The sequence below is a fragment of the Ylistrum balloti genome, unplaced genomic scaffold (assembly GCF_031769215.1).
Source record: "Ylistrum balloti isolate Yb309-2 unplaced genomic scaffold, AGI_CSIRO_Ybal_v1 Utg369752, whole genome shotgun sequence".
Lineage (NCBI taxonomy): Eukaryota > Metazoa > Mollusca > Bivalvia > Pectinida > Pectinidae > Ylistrum > Ylistrum balloti.
The window spans coordinates 713,307-730,607 of record NW_026781955.1 but is presented as its reverse complement, the minus strand read 5'-3'; the positions used below and the strand labels follow the sequence as shown (position 1 = coordinate 730,607).

The window sequence follows — 17,301 nt, the reverse complement described above, 5'->3', positions numbered from 1 at the left end:
CAGTTGAAGGAGGTAAATAGTTCTCATTAACTAGCAATTATTGCCACAAAATTTCATACTACAGTCTCAGAAGACCATGTCTACTGCTTTCTTTGTAAATTATATCTCTGCTTTCTTTTCTTTTCATTTATTTACTGAACTTAGACATGTAAGTTGTAAGACACCATATGACTATCAGAAATAAAAATTTATAGATACAAATAGATTGACAAATGTGTTCTTTCTTTGAAAGGATCGAGATCAGTCCATCTCACAATTACATTTATGTATGCATTATGTATGAATTAATGTAAGTACATTGATGAAAATGGAGTACAACCAACAGAACAGGTTATAATGCTTGATTTAGTTCTTTTGTTAGGATTAAAGACTCTTGCAGCCATAACTAATATATAATCTTATGTACAGCTGCAACAAGTAGGGGGCTTCTCTGTGTAGTTATACAGGCTGGTAAGAACCTGCCAATATTGAAGGTGCACATGATATAAAAGCCAACAATGGTAAAAACATGCCTTGTTAAATATGAAAGATTATCAATGATCCATGTTAAGGTGTAATGTTATGTAAGTATGACTCCAAATGAACACACGCAACGCTTGTAGTTAGTAATAACATGCCCAAAACAAAACCCTATCAAACTAGGTTAGTTTGTTACGGGTCACTTTAAAAGTGTCACATTTGATCAAAGGTCTTACACTGGGCTGTGTTACAGGATTAATCTTCACATAGAAAAATCAGTGGTTTCCTGAAAAATTCTGTCCATTTCGTTATGGTCAAAAGCAGAAGTTTTTATTCCAGTACTATATTTAGTGATCCCCTTGAATCAAAGAGTATTAGGCTGTAATTTGCTTTCATATAAAAAAAAACCCTGCAGACTGAAAGAGGTTCATATTCCTGATGCCTTTTCTAATCTAAGGGAAGTATTCCATTGCACACATTTGTTGGAAGTCCTTTAATCCTCCTGTAAAATACAACTTGTACTGAATTGTGCAGAATTATGGCAAACCTGTTTGAAATTTGAGTGTTTGGAAACAAATCTAAAGATGACCAATCTATATTGGGATCAACCCCTGACCTCTGACTTCTATTCACTACCAATCCAGTCCTTCACTTACGTGACTATTGTCAAGTGGTTGAGAACACATAGCAGCAAAATGAGAGATAAATATGATGAAAAGAAAATCATCGCTACACCAGAGAAAGAATTTCTTTATCATAATTAAGTCTCCATCTTAAGTGATGTATATCTAGGTAACCAAAATGATGTTTAGAACTGCAAGATTTTCTCCGTTCCAGTTGGTTTAGAGAGTGGTTTTATTCAAGTACCTGGTCATTTGCTTCATTTTGAGATGTATGTAATTGCTTTCTGATGTAAATACAGAAAATCACAGTTAGTTTTTGGCACAAGTTTTTGCACACCGTCGTGTATATTGTTAAGTAGCGGGTCTCTGATGTCTTCCTGTTTCACTTGTGTTCATAGCTTTCACAGTTTTTACAGAAACGCCTGTTTCCTTTTGTTATAAACAAGGTTTAGAATTGAACTTCTTTGATTATGCTATTATTGTAGCTCTGTTTACTTTCTTTTCCTTGGGGTTCATTTCAGTGTATTGTTGACTACATCTGTAAAATCTTACTAGATCTTATCACACATGTTATAATGACTGGAACGTTTATAGACTTGTAGCTATCATTAAAGATCCTCAACTTTTTTTTTTCTTTTTTTTTCATTCTCTTTGAAAGAAGTCATAATGGAATATAACATTTTCTTCTGACTTTTGGAACATTTCAAGAGTGGACAGAAGAAGTTATGTACAGAACTTTTCAAAGTAGTTTTAGTTTATCATCTTTCGATGGGATAAATGTTGAGTACAGTTGACCCGAACACTGATTTTTTTCTGTCCCAGACAAATATCGATAACAACTGTAGGATACTTGGTGCATAATTTTTTCACAGACACATTTTAATAGATATTGCAGGACTTATCACGATTAGTTCAAGTTTAGATAAGACATCATAGTAAAGGGATGGCACCATCCAGTACCAGAACATATATGATTCCTGTTACCCAAAATGGTGTTTGACCTTTGTGCTAAAGACACTTTACTCCCTGCATACTTATCAGTTCATCTTTCCACATAAAGTTTTAATAAGTACTTAGGGGCACTGTCCTGTTATGTCGGACAATGACAGATGTCGCCTTGTCCCATTGTCATGGATTGACTTATACAGCTGTACAGACTTAACCAGTACTGTGAAACCTAGTTTGCCTCAGCTATGCGTCTGATCCACGATCTCGTTCTACTGCCATTGTATTGTCCATAGTAATTAAATAAGCATTGTATTATTGAAATATCTTGTCTATTATTCCCACATCTAGAATCCATATATGTATTATGGTGAATAACCTCACAGACTTCATTGTAATCAGGCTCTTTATAGAATTTCTTAATTATTACACAGATGTGATTGAAAATCTAATGGCTCTTTTATTTCTAATCAGGCTAATTTAAAATCATTAAACATCTAAACTTTAAATATATTTAAATTCTTCTTCCATGTGGTAATTAAGTACAGAATTGTAGTTCCAACCAGTTCAACATGTTCTAAGATGTGTGTTGTGTGAGGCTGTGTACTACCAGTGCATTAGCACATATACAGCCAATTCCTTTGTGGAATCATTTTTTCTCAAAGGAAAATAAAATCTACAGTACAGTATAATCATATTCCAAACATCAAGATGATAGTAAGATGCATGATATTATATTGACTGATTTTTTATTCTTTATTTGAAAGGGATCACAGGACTTGTATTCTGTTAAAAGGTTTACTTTATTTTTTTTAAGAGATCGTGAATTAGATATATTATACGTAGTAAATATTGGTTATGGTGTTTTTAATGGTGTTTTTTCAATTATCTTCGTACTTGTGTGCAAATAATTTGTATTAGTGCCAAGTGGGTGTTGGCCATGGCCCAGTTTTAATATATTGGAGCAGTATTAATTGGTTAATATATTTATTATAATCTTGTATATGCTCGATTTAAAATGCTTTATCTCTATACCTGGGTAATTTCTTTGTTGAAACATTATTTAATTTTCAAATATGAGTAACATCCTTCTTACCATATAGATCAACCTTTCTGTACTCTGCACCATGATACTCTTTATAACAATTTATCAGGATGATGGAAAGGTTGGGTGTGTGGTAACATTAACCAGCTGTGTGAGTGCATTACCAGTGGTATGAAATAGTTTGCCCATATTGTGCATTGTATATTGTTCACAGCTCTTGTTTTATTCTGAAATTGTCTGTTTGCATTGTTTCTTTGGTTCAGAACTCTGAACACTATTTACAAAGATAGCCAATATCTTGTACTTCTCTGTGAATTTAGTAAAAGACCTTGATTTTTCAAGTCAGAGACGTTATGATTTATTTAGTTTAAAAATGTTTCTGTGGTATGAGGTCATGTGCTATTGACCCAATGACCCTTTGAAATATCTGAATATTTGAAAAGGGCCTTCAGTTTTGGCTGCCCCTCAGGTTATAGTCCGAATTCTTTTCGTAAAGCAACACCTTGTCTCAATATGTGTCTGTTTCTGAGTGGAGTATTTTACTTGCCCCACACATTCCTATTTGATTTTAATGTTCCCAATGTCTGTATTCTCTACTAGCTCATTCTAGGCACTTTACAACACATTACTTGAGATTTTCTCTGGTCCTTGGTAAATAAGCTACTTGTAGAAACCCTTCTGTAACTCCCCTGCAACATGCAGTCAGGGAATTAAATACTAAGTATTTTATTTTGTTAAGATAACTTTACAACTGACAAGATCTAGTGCAGATTGCATCGCAGGACTGTTGGTCGTGCACACTTGCACTGCCAGTGAGCGTGTCGGGGGGAGGGGGGGAGTTTGGTTTGGGGCTGCCAGTTTACAGGTATGGTAAGGTGATCAGCACAGGGTTATGCCTCGTTTACAGCCAAGTTTCCGTGTATGTGTGTATTTACAAGGCTTCCCTCTGCAGTCAACACACAGCAACAACTTTTCCAATTACCACACATCAGGCACCTAATTTTGACATTAATCCAAAGACATGATGCTTTTTCTCTGGAGCAAACAAACATCCCAACACCTTTGTATGACTTGATGTAATTGGTTAACCTTCGTCCACTTCTACAACATTCTGGCATTCTTTGTCTATAAGTCTACAGAGATATTTTCAGTAGAACACCAATTTACATTTAGTACAGTCTAAACACTTCTTGTTCCAATCAGGAAAAACGTTTAACAGTTTCTAGAGTCTGATAGATGATATATGTAGATTACAAAGTTGGATTTGGGAAGGTTGTCATAAAAAAGAACTCTCCTTGTGTGTTATGAAAATATATGGACCAAATATGAAACTTTGATGTATGTTACTGATTTTGATTATTTCTTATGGTGAACATACAGTTCAAAGGCTCAGGCCAAATTCAATTACAGACTATTAAAATAAAGAAAAATGATGATAGACTTACAATACAATAGATTCCTTATTTAAGTTTGTGTTTCACTTGCTTGAAAGAAGACCCCATTTGGATTTAGCAATCATTGATGTAATTTTTGAGACTGATGCTTCAAAGTATGCTGGCTCCTATGATAGAGGCACTGATTCAATTATCAAGCAAGATTCAAAATAATACTAATGAAATTCAACACAAACCTCTTAATATGACACGGGAAATACTGGTGCCTGTACAAACTGAGTTACCACATCATAATTGTTCATTACTGATATCAAAACAACTAATTTGAATTTATGTTGTTAATTTTTTGTACATATATACAGTGATAAGTCAGAAGTCAATTCTCAGAAACAAGAAAGGTAAGAGTAATAACGAAAAAGTTAGGAATTCAAAGTCAGTTACCAAACACTGAAGAAGCCAAACTGTTATATATGAAGTATCTTGTTTCACATGAATTTAAGCTTATTGCAGGACATGCTTTCAACTTATGAAAATGAAAAATAACAAGCTACTACATCTCTTTGTATATGTACCTGAAGGCAAGCTATTGTTGACTAAGCATTCACTGGCTTCAAACAAGCATCCCTGCTGCACAATTTTTTTTTAAGTTGAAAGAGTGAATCTATTTGTCAATTTTAAGAATAATTTAAAAAATACCAGATTTTTGTTGGCTGGGGTAAACACATGATTTGTATCTGAATTTGCTGTTATTACAAAATTATAATTCGCTTAGATAAAGCCTTATAATTTATACATTCCAATAATCACTTTGAAATTTACAATCGGCTTAATTCAATGACAGTGAAATCCAAATTAGCATTTGTTAAGCATCAGTTACTGTATATGAAGCTCTTTAGTAAGTGTGACGTGTCATAGTGACATTAAACTTTAAATTTCAATGACTTGATTTTATACTCTATTGTAAATACTGCTTTTTAAATTGCAACAAGGAATAGATTGTCAAATATCTGAATTAAGAATCTACATATATATCTACACAAGGGAGAAATGCCAACCAGCACATTTTAATTTAAATTGCCTTCATGTAAATACATATAATTTGTGTGATTTGTCTGTAGAAATAACTGTATTCATTCCTCCCATGATAGAATGTGTTTTTTAAAGTTATTTTATAAATCATATAACCTTTCCCTCATCCAGACAAAATTTTCTGATTCTAGATGAGAATTTCTGCCAGCAACAAATTACATAATTAAGTCAGGGACTAAATAATTGATGAAATCTCATGAATGCTTCAATAAGTTTTGGAGACAAACATCTGAAAGTAGAAGGTCTGCAGAGCTTTAGATAGCGAAACACACTACATAAAAATATTTTTTCTAGCAAATTTATTATTTGTAGTTGTAGAAAAACTTTAATTAAAGGCTCCAACAGGGTTACACTATGTGAATTGAATAACAATAGTTTGATATATTGTTGCTTAGGCCTACCTGGTGTCATTACTAAGCATTAACCAGACTGCTATAGCATAAACATCCTTATCGATTAGCATGGTGAAAAATTTCATTGATGACGACAACATACAACATTCCTATTTTTCAAACATTTTTTACAAATGTGAGTTTATTCATTATCAAAGATTACCAGGATTTAGAATTTATTGATTTACTAGATGTTTGCTGTTGAAGTTATTCGCTGACGCAGTGTAAAGGTGTCGGATCGTGTCCAAGAAATGATTCCTTGCTTTGTTGATTTGCAAGGTATATATATATATATATAACCATGAAGATTGTGCAATATATATCCTTAGTACTATGTAATCCCACCATGTCCCTAGAGGCCTGGTGCATCTGTAACTCTCTTTAACTAATTTCACAAAATCTGGAAAGTGTTTCAAGCTGAAATAATTACAAGGAATATGCCTGAAGCTTGAGTCCACCTTTAAGATACCTGGGTATTAGGAGCAGAGAATTGCTATATAAATAGGTAAACAGTTGTACCTCTCACAGTCCCTTTACCACCCTGTATCCTGTTTCTTACTCCAAGCTCACCCCAACATTAGTGCAACAGTTGTATGGGCTACAGGAGTTACCAATCACTGAATGGAAATTTTTAAACAATAAATTGGCAATCTTTCTTGCTTTAGAAATGAGAAAATCGTCTTTTATGTCTACAGTAGCATTGAGTGCATTGCAGATTTACTAATTAATTATGCATGACATAAGTATATTACTATTTCCATACTTTGTTTGACTGGCTGTGGAGTCCCACTAGCACTAACTGATCTATTTATAAATGCCATTGACGTGTGCAGAGCTCTTTCTTTTTAAAAATTGATGCTGTTTGCAATCAATTTTTAAATAGAGTATTCTACTGTGCCTACATACAAGTACAGTTACCTCCCTTTGGTGAGATCATTTTTACAGATTGTAACATTTCAGCAAGATAGCACTTGAAACATGTACTTTGATAGTCTAATATTGATAGTATGTTGGCCAGCCATACTGGTATGCCAACTCTATTTTGTTACAGAATACCTTTCTCCATTTTAACAGATATTTATTTCCATTTCTCAGGAAATTGTCATATGACATATCTGCATTAGTAGCCAATTCATTATCTCTGGCTCTAAAATCAGAGACTGGACTTATCACAAGACAATTAATTAACATTTGTTGGTGAATCTTTTTAACAGCAAAAACACATGAATGGGCTTATCATCAGGTACATATTTATTTCCAGAAGATGACAGTTTTTAACAATACAAAATTACTAAACCTTTTGGATAAGTTTTCTAGAAGTAAGAGTGTGTGTAAAGGTTGATTCTAAGTGGTCTAATGCTGAGGTACAAGCTGTACAATGTGTCATTTTCCAAACAGTGTTAAAGCTCTTCTAAACTTTTTAAATGTCTTAATTGACTGTCACTCTCAACTACATAATCATAAAATAATAAATGCTCTGGTTACAGTCATAATGTCATCTTTTGTTATAATTGGTCTTAATGTCATCTTTTGTTATAATTGGTCATAATGTCATATATTTGGTTATTGTTGGTCATAATGTCATATATTTGGTTATTGTTGGTCATAATGTCATATATTTGGTTATTGTTGGTCATAATGTCATATATTTGGTTATTGTTGGTCATAATGTCATATATTTGGTTATTGTTGGTCATAATGTCATATATTTGGTTATTGTTGGTCATAATGTCATATATTTGGTTATTGTTGGTCATAATGTCATCTTTTGTTATAATTGGTCATAATGTCATCTTTAATTTGATAACTTCTTTTGAAATGGAAAATATTCTTTCCTTTCTCAAATTTTCAAATCAGGAATAGTACTTTTGTTAAGTGGAGAAAATAAACAGTCAGAATGAATGACTTGTCTCTAAAGTTTGTAGAATCAAGAAGTTGGAATGAAATATTTAGAAAGAAAATATTATTTTTGAAGGAAAATAGAACCAGAGTAAGTATGAATATGTAAAGTAGAAGCTCAGAATATTTACAAAGTCAGAGTTCAGAAAATATTTCAACTCTTTTAAGATGTAAATCAATCAAATTAACAAGGAGAAAATTGGAAGACCTTCATTGAAACCCTCAGCTACAGAAAACAGGATAGCAAGCTTGTGTATTAGAGCTCTCATATTCAGGAAAAAACATCTCAAGCTTGAGTTTCAGCAAGGCAACTTTTATTATGAAGATTAAAGACATTAATAAATAATTCTATTGCTTTATAATAAAGAGTTATACAGACCAATAACCTTACATTGATACCACAAACATATGCAATAAAATATTTTTTTATAGGCCTTGTTCATCACAGTTTCTGTTTTTTATCCTAAAGAGAAACAGGAGCTTGTATGCTCTCACAACCTTGGTGATACATTTACGGTATAGAGGCCATGGGCCACTGAAATTAACATACAAACTGCCTATTTTTGATACAATTCCTTTCACCTGCTACTTAACTTATAGAAACCTGAGATAATCAAATCAGGCTGATGACGTCAATACCTCAATACTGTGTATACATTGTATCTGTAGTGTATCTAATGTCAAAATACTTTTTCATGGAAAATAAATCTATGTATGATATTTTCTAATGGCATCATGGAAGTTTGATGTCAACATTTTCTGTTGGTAAGGTCATATCTTCCTGAACATATTGTTATGATGATCACAATGGAGATAAGCTGTTACAAGGGTAAGATAACTTTCTGAGTCGGCCAAGGTCAATTGCTGACTACTGAAATCATCTTCATTGTTTAGATTTATCGGAGTTGAGGTAACTATTAACCTTGGGAAGATTTACAAATATTTAAGTGAAGATAAACATACTTAGGAAATTAAGTGTTGTATCACTTACACCCAAACTTCATTATTGAGGAACGCTGTATCACAGTATACATTGTTGGTTTGAAGTTTGTTGGCAGCTTTTTATATGGATGTTTTTTTGTTTTTTTTTTTATTTCTACATAAAGAGGCTTAAAGGGGGCCATGCATTGTAAAACATCCAAATGTTAGGTTAAATCTCAGTTTCAGAATAACAACTTGCTTTGCACTTTTCAACTTTCAGAACCTGCAAGTCAAAACCTTGACATTTTTATGCGCCAAAACCCTATCTGTTGGCACCAAGCTAGTTTACAGCTATGATAGTGTTAAATAGAGAAAAAAACCCTCATTGCTGTTTATTTTATCATGGAATCTGCTCTAGATTTAAAACAATCATTACCTACTAGTACTTTTGTATTGTATTCTTTATTCCTTGATCCAGTCTGGTACACACAGTATAAATACAAGATTGGTGGAGATAACAGACTTAGTTAGATGAAGGAAGACAAACACAGTTTCCCTAATTATTGAAATCCAACCCACACTTACAAAGACTTAAAATGTTTGCAAACTCTTGGACAAAGCTCAATATTTCAAAATGAAAATGACTTGTTTTTAATATTTGTTGGGTATCAATGTCATTTTGTTTGTTTAAATGTAAAATGGAGTTTTATTTTGTAACTGACCATTTGTTACAGAATGTCAGGATCATGACCCACCAGGCGAGAAAGGGATCCCTAACGGGTCACGCCATCCCTGGCAAAGAACTACACGTCCTGGAGGCAGAGAGACAGCAGCGTCTCAGGTATATACCTCTACTAACTTTTACTAACTCTTACAGATTGGCTTGATTGAAACAAGGGGACATAACTCTTTGTACAGTGAATGGTAAACACTTGGTTAATATAAGAACTTCAGAATTGATATATCTTTCCATTATGCATACAATATTCAATGAACAAAATATTTTACATGATACTCAGAGTCAAAATTAATAAAAAAAAACTTATTAGCTAAATTAAACTATCTCTATAACTGTGATAAATTCATATTATAGATCCTGATACAGCTTCCGTTTATGCAGAATGTGTATGTAGATATCGTCATTTTTATTTCGGTCCTTTGATAAATTCAGTACATTTGCACCTCATATAAAGCTTTTCATGAAGAAAACCAACTGACATGTTTTTATTGATGAGTATTGTGCTGGTTTTGTGCCTTTTGAGGCTATATACAGCTTGTAGTGTTTGGTATGGCAAGCAGGCTAAGGCAGGCATATTTCAAAAGACTGGCTTTACAGTTCTTATAGAATTACTGTTTCCCAAAGGAAGTTACTGTTTCCTTCCCTGTCCCTATTGTCTTTTCTGCTGCTGTCTCTATATTCTATTTTTTACTTTACTGTAGATTTTAGTAGCACTGGATTCTTTGATGTGTGACAATGTTGTCTCTACATATATCACTCCAAGTGTTTTTGAAGTATAAACAGTCTGTTCAAAGAAAAATTGGTCATGAATAGGTCAAGGGGGATTTTGACAAATTGCTCTTTTTAAAATGAATGAAAAAAATGCGATTTTAAACATTTCATTCTTGAAGCCTTTTAAAAGTTGATGAAAATTGAACATGTTTGAAGAAGTTTTTATTTATTTATTGGTGTCAGTTCTTTAGACATAAGATCACACAGCCGATATTAGCTTTCAGAATATCAACTTGGTATTCTAGAGCTGTGAGATATTGGTGTGATTGAAAGTGTTTTTACTTGGAACATCCATCAAACCTCCAATACACTTCATCATAACACATCTCACTAAAATAAATTATTGAACTTCAATAGTATCTGTCCTGATGTGACAGCTAGCTCTAGCAGAACTGTACAACTGTATTACAGATCAGATATGCCGTTAGTAATGAAGATGATCTGTAGTGATCTGCTCACCAATCACTGGATGATGTAGAAATTGACCAAATGACCCCTGTCCCTGTAGCACTTGGCTATATTCTGTATACTGCATGTATTCTCGTGACTAACCTAACATAATAATCAGATAAGATGACACATCATAAGATGTTACACAACATTATACGCCATTATAGAACATTATGCAAACCTGATTATAATGAAAAAGTTGTTCGGTTATAATATAACATTTTTCCTTTTAAAGCAAGATATATAACTGAAAGTCTTGAATCAGATCTGCTGTAGAGCAGTTTGATGCTGGCATGACCTTGAATTAGATGACAAGAAACATAACACTAGCGACCTTGACTCTAGAACTGACTGACAAGAAATGACACTGCAGCAACCTTGACTCATAAAACTAGCTGACAAGAAGTGACACCACTGTGACTTGGACTTATAGTACTAGTTGACCAAAAATAGCACCATAGTGACCTTGACTCGTAGAACTAACCTACTAGAAATGGCACTGCAGTGACCTTGACTTGTAAAACCAGCAGGCTAGAAATGGCACTACAGTCACCTTGACTTAGAGAACTAGCTGACCAGAAATGACACCACAGTGACCTTGATGTATAGAGCCAGCAGGCTAGAAATGGCTCTACAGTGACCTTAACTCATAAAACTAGTTGACTAGATATGGCACTGCAGTGACCATGACTTATAGAATTAGCTGACCATAAATGACACCACAGTGACCTTGATTGACTGATCTAGCTTACTTGAAATGATACTTCAGTAATATTGATTGACTGAACTACCTAACCAGATATCACCCTGTAGTGGCCTTGACTTAAAGAACTAGCTGACCTTTATGTCACAGCAATGACATTAATGTAAAGAAATTCAAAGCTGATCATCTTTTATCTTCAACCAATCAGCATTGTGACTTTGACTTATCAATGATAATACACAGTGTAAATGACCAAATGTAACATTGACCTTGAACTGACCTGCAATGTCTTGTTGTGACTAATCTTGATAATTATAAGTACAATGGCATATACATAGTCGGAATAATTAGTCTACAGTCTTGTTGGCATCAAATTGATCTTTCTACCTCAGGCATCTGTCCATATTAACAGGTACAGTGTGGTTGGTGGTGATATGTGATGGACATACTGACCACAGGGCTCAACTTGATACTATACAATGTCAGCTCAAACAGGGTTTCCAATTCAGTTATCAGCTCTTTCTGTATGTTTCATAATATATGTGTTCCGGTATAGACAGGCATTAAAGCTTATTTTAAATATCTAAAAAAAATATTATTTAGGCATATAGTATATAAAAAAGCAATAATATTTTTTCTTGAATGGGGTTAAGACCTAACAGCATTTTCTCTCTTTAATCAAAAGATTTCTTTTGATACTTTATATACTATTTGTTTTATTGCATCCTGAAGTTCTTTGACTTTTAAACATTGGTCAAAGAGATGTACTCTTCATTTCTTTGTCTGTGTTTTTTGAACAGTCATAGGCAAACACATCAAGTAACATGACCTGGATGAAGGTCAGAAACTTTAACAGATGCTGTTTGTAATTAGTTTGACTGGGAAATTACGTTTCTAAAGAAAAAAACATTTTCTTATTTAAGTAATGACTAGAAAGCAAAAGTAAATGTTCTTTCTCTGATTCTCAGCTGGTAGGTAATGGACAAAAGCTTGTGTTAATTCAATAGATCAACGAAACGATGCCTGAAAGAAAAAGTTTTCTAGCTGCAGCAAGAGAGAGAGGGGATCACCAAGTACAGTAGATTACCATACAACCTCATCAAAGTTGGGGAGCATGGAACTTCTATCATTACACTGACACATAAACAAAGGCTCAGTGATCTTTTATTTGTATTGTTTTCAAACATGCCTGGAACATTAAAGTGTCAGAGAGACATTTCCTATAGATAGAATGATGTCTGGACACTGGGGATAGACAGTATTGAAGGGAACAGGCAGTCAGTGTCTGGACATAAGATATATTCTCAGAACAGCCCTATGAATATTGTAGCCTGGAGAAGGATATTCAATTTCACATAGAAGTATGTACTCACAAACACATGGTAGAAGCTAAATATATAAGATAAGAATTCAGGCAAAATTTAGAATGTTAATCTTTTCTTTTTACATATATATTGTGCTATAAATCCTTAATTCAGTATGACCTTGATTTAGACTGCAAGTAAGGGTTTACTGTTCAGTAAAAACTTTAGGAAACATTTGTACAGAAGTGATGAACATGTGACATGTGTAAAGGAAGGAGAGAACTCACCATACTATTAAATGACAGATAGGGTATTACAGGAGGTTGCAAGCTGTTGGTGTTGATTCCATCCATCTGAACTGTTACAGGAAAGCTACATTCAGTCCAAACTTTTATTGCATGTGCATTTTGGGGCACAGTGTGTTACTAATAGGTATTCTTTATCAGAAAAGGTTGTAAATTAAGTTAGACATTTTGTGAAAAATCTGGCACGTACCTCTTGACACAGAGAGTTAGAGTTATGTTAGTGATCTAATACAATTTGTAACGGGTAAGGTGTATGACCTTGTTTTCTAATCACATACTGGTGTATATCTGCTTGGCATTGCCAATGCCAGAGAGGAATTAGATTAACGGTCTATAAAAGTAGAAATATTGAATTATTGGGCACTTATGCTTCAATTTATGTAGAACTGATTGTTAAAAAGACATTACTATATGAAAAAGTGGATAATTTATTTGTGGAACTTGACTTAAATATCCAAACATATGAAAATACTTTTCCATTCAAGGTTAAAATCGATGCCCAAAATAGAGGCGAAAGCAGGGAGGTGGATGACTTTCTTATCTCACCTGTTTGTGTCTGCTTGTAAATGATTCACATAGAAATGGTCACACTTTATTTTGTGTGTTGGCTACAGGTTATTACATGATAACTACAATACTTTCAAAAAGTGTAAAGTATACAGTTCATTTTGTACAGACAATGCCAAACATACTATACCAACTGGTACATACACATATTAGAGTGGGCCATAACCTCCAGCTTTTATAGATTTCACTGGCTGACTATTTTTACATCATTATTATTTGAAATTTCTTTCGAAATTAATGTTTTCTCTTTTTTTTTCTCTCCTTTTGAAGTTACTTCGTTCTCTATGTGAAGAATATTCTTGAATCCTGATAGCAATTTTACCTTTTGATCAAAGAATAAAAATGGCTTTATCTAAATGTCAAGCAGGATGAAGAAAACATGTATTTGTTCAACTTAGGGACATTTTGAACTGACAAACAATCAGATATTTATCAACATGTAAAAGTAGTCAGCTAGTCGCATGTAATGGCCAAGGACTTATCACCAACACACTGTCAAGTGAACTTGTCTCCCATCAACTGAGAGATCTCACTGAGTAGAGGGATGACAGCTTGCTCTGAAGGCCATGCTCACTCACATAGTGCTTTTACACTTGTTTTCAGTTTAGTGAGCTTGAGTAGTTTTAGGGGTAAGAAAAGGTAAGTGTCTTCACAAAGCTAACTGTAGTGAAGTTCTATCTGTGTTCATTGTGGTACACTGTGTGTTGTACTGAATCACATTCTCTGATTCTTCCTCCTATCTGCACTTTCCACCTCTTATTGACATTTACTTACATTTAAGGAACATCCAATCAGGAAATATGTATGTATACTCAGTGTTCTGTCCAAAAGCGAAATTTTGGGAGAGGGGGGAAGTCAAATCAATTGAGACATTTTTTAAACAATCATATCTTACCCTATTAATTGGAAGAAATATCCCTCAGAATGATTTTTTTCATTCACCAATCGTAAAATTATGAACAAAATATCTCCTGATCATTGTTTTTGGTTCACTTCATCACATTTCCACTCAGACTTGTTCATTTGTTCTGCTCTGTGTATATTTATGTACATGTACATCTTTTTTTATTACCTATGCTTAATCTTTATATGATAGATTATATCATTGATCTCATTTCTTAAACATTATTATAATGATCTTTTTTCTTGAAATATTAACAACAATGTGTGTAATTTATATACAAATTGTCCGCTTCAGTCTTCAACCCTATCAAATGTAGACATTTGGTAAGCCCTGTAAAGATTTATATAATGATTCAATGTTTGGTGACTGCAATATTATATTGTACAGTACCCATTTATTCCGTGAAGAACTATTATTACTATAATTTTTCATAATGGCTCTGCAGATCCTGATAAAGCATGTTGAACAGATTCCAATATAAGTATTTTGTATAAGGACACAATGTGTCTATCAGGTGCTTGCTGTTACTTTTTTTTTACCACAAAGTCAAATTTTGTCTAGAGTTTTATTACAAATTATACCTGGTGTTGTCCCTTTGTTGCCTCAGAGACAAATGTTACTTTGTGTTGCCTACAGTACAGTCTGGTCATTATTCCTGCTGTTTTAGGGTTATGTTGAATAAAAGTTACCATGTTTTTTCCTGTTGTTACCATAGAAATGCTGCTTTTGTCTTGTTTCAAGAGGGAATTTATGCAATTAAAAAATATACCTTAGTCTCTGTTGTTTCTGGTCCTGAAGAAGTCATCAGTTTTTACCATGTTATCTCCCTTTATTTCTGGTCCCTTAATAAAAATTGTTTATTTGACAAAAGTGGCTGATACTTTACCTTTCCAATTATCTGCCTTTGATTGTGGTTGTGTAAAAAAAGCTGTGAAGTCAACAATTTGTTTTCGTCTGGTCCTGTAGGAAACATGGGTAATTAAATTTTACTTAACACTCTCCCTTTGTTTCTAATCATACAGTCATAGAAACATTTTTCCCAGCTGCCGTATCATTGTTTAATGTATATAGGAACAGGGTGGCCACAGCTAAAAATGTAGCAGATGTGGTCCTTAATTGTTACAGGATAAATTGTTATGTAAAATACCACTTTCATTATATTGTAAATTATAGCCAATTATATATCAAAGTGAATTAATTTCGTTTTTATTAGAATTATTCTTGAATAGCTTTTGGAAGTCTAGATATTGCCAGTGTATCTTTACTGCCGTTGTGAATAATGATCTTGTTCATTTCTAAAGGAAATAAAATTACTCCGGATGCCTGATGATGCTTTCATATTTTTTTAGAATCCATCATTATACTGTACTAAACACCCCATCTTCTTCCCACTAACAACACATAATGCACATTAATTAGCAGTCAGCCTTGCCAAATACAGGTTCACACCTGCAACTTACATCAATTAATACCTTACTTCTTATTACAACGACGGAAAGCTCATTACTTATTGGTAACTACAAGAGGTTTTAATATCCTTGTTTTTTCTTAAACCACATCTATCCTCTTAACCACAGCTTGTTAAATATAATTGACAATTTAGACAAGGCTTTAAATTGTCATTTTAGAACATATCATTCTGCAAAAACTGTTGGACACTGCTGCTAATGATAAATACAACTGAATCAGTTGGAATAGTCACACACAATTTTTTTGGTATTAAATTTTTCCAATTTGCAACACAAAATATTTCTGATTTTGCCTTTTGTTAAGACTTTGGTTTTTGCAACCAGTACCATATTTTCCCCAATAGTTTCTGGTAAAAGGGATGCCAATTTCTGTTCTTGCTGTAATTGAGTAAGCTTCACGACCATTTAATGTCCTATTGAGGACCTCCCATCTGTTAAATAGGTGTAGCAATATGACAATAGCTGACTGTTAACTTGTCTTTGCCTGTAAGATTGGCCTTTGGATGCCAGTCTTACACGCATTAGGAGATTCAGTGACCAGACAGCCTCCAGCAATCCAATCAGTGATTGGGAGGGCAGAAATTAGAACAGCCATCAGAAGTGCTGTTTTGGGAACGGTGATCTCTATTGATTCCAGGCAATATCTCATTACTTCGTAACCCGACACCAATCTTAGAGCAACACAGAACTGCTCCAGTAGTAATGATGGGAGTGATACTACCATCATGTTCAAAGAGTTGTTACAGAAAAGATTGACATTGTCAAGGGAATTGATAAATAAGGCCTGTAACAGTAAAGAAGGACTTCAAATAAACATCACAAGGAACAGATCCTGGCAGTCTGATCTCAACACTCACAAACTTTTCAAATATAATTTTCACCAACATTTTCAAACAGTCTTTTCTTTGGTGTGAATTTGCTCAGTTTCGTGTTTTAGGGCTCACTGCCTTGAGATATGCCGATCTTGATAGAGAGGGAGAAACCTTATCAACAGATATCTTAATGCACATGTAAAACTGAAATGTTCTCCAAGTCTTCACACTAATTTGCAGGTTTTATTTAATCACATGAAATCTTCATACACTTTAAAGATTGACTTATCTCCTGGGCTATTTGGTGCTATTATCAGAAAATGCAACTCAGACCAGCTCCTCTGATGCAATGACATTGCAATCATTATCATGTGATAGAGATAGTGTAAACTAAAACTTGTTTTCAAAGGTCACAGTGACCTATATATGGTGTCAAGTTTAAGTACTGCCTTTTGTAATACTTTGGTTGTTACAAAAGATAACACTTGGGCCTCATCAGAACCCTAGTGT

At 33.6% G+C, this 17,301-nt stretch overlaps 1 protein-coding gene across 1 annotated transcript in view; it reads left to right on the top strand.

Moving 5' to 3' along the window:
* The window catches only part of LOC132543335 (sodium/calcium exchanger 2-like), a 59,400-nt gene that overhangs the window by 11,709 nt on the left and 30,390 nt on the right, over positions 1-17,301 (top strand). Inside the window, exons 2-3 of the mRNA XM_060206825.1 lie at positions 9,502-9,608; positions 14,210-14,245. Of these exons, the coding sequence (XP_060062808.1) occupies positions 9,502-9,608; positions 14,210-14,245 (143 nt within the window). The remainder of the gene's footprint in view (positions 1-9,501; positions 9,609-14,209; positions 14,246-17,301) is intronic.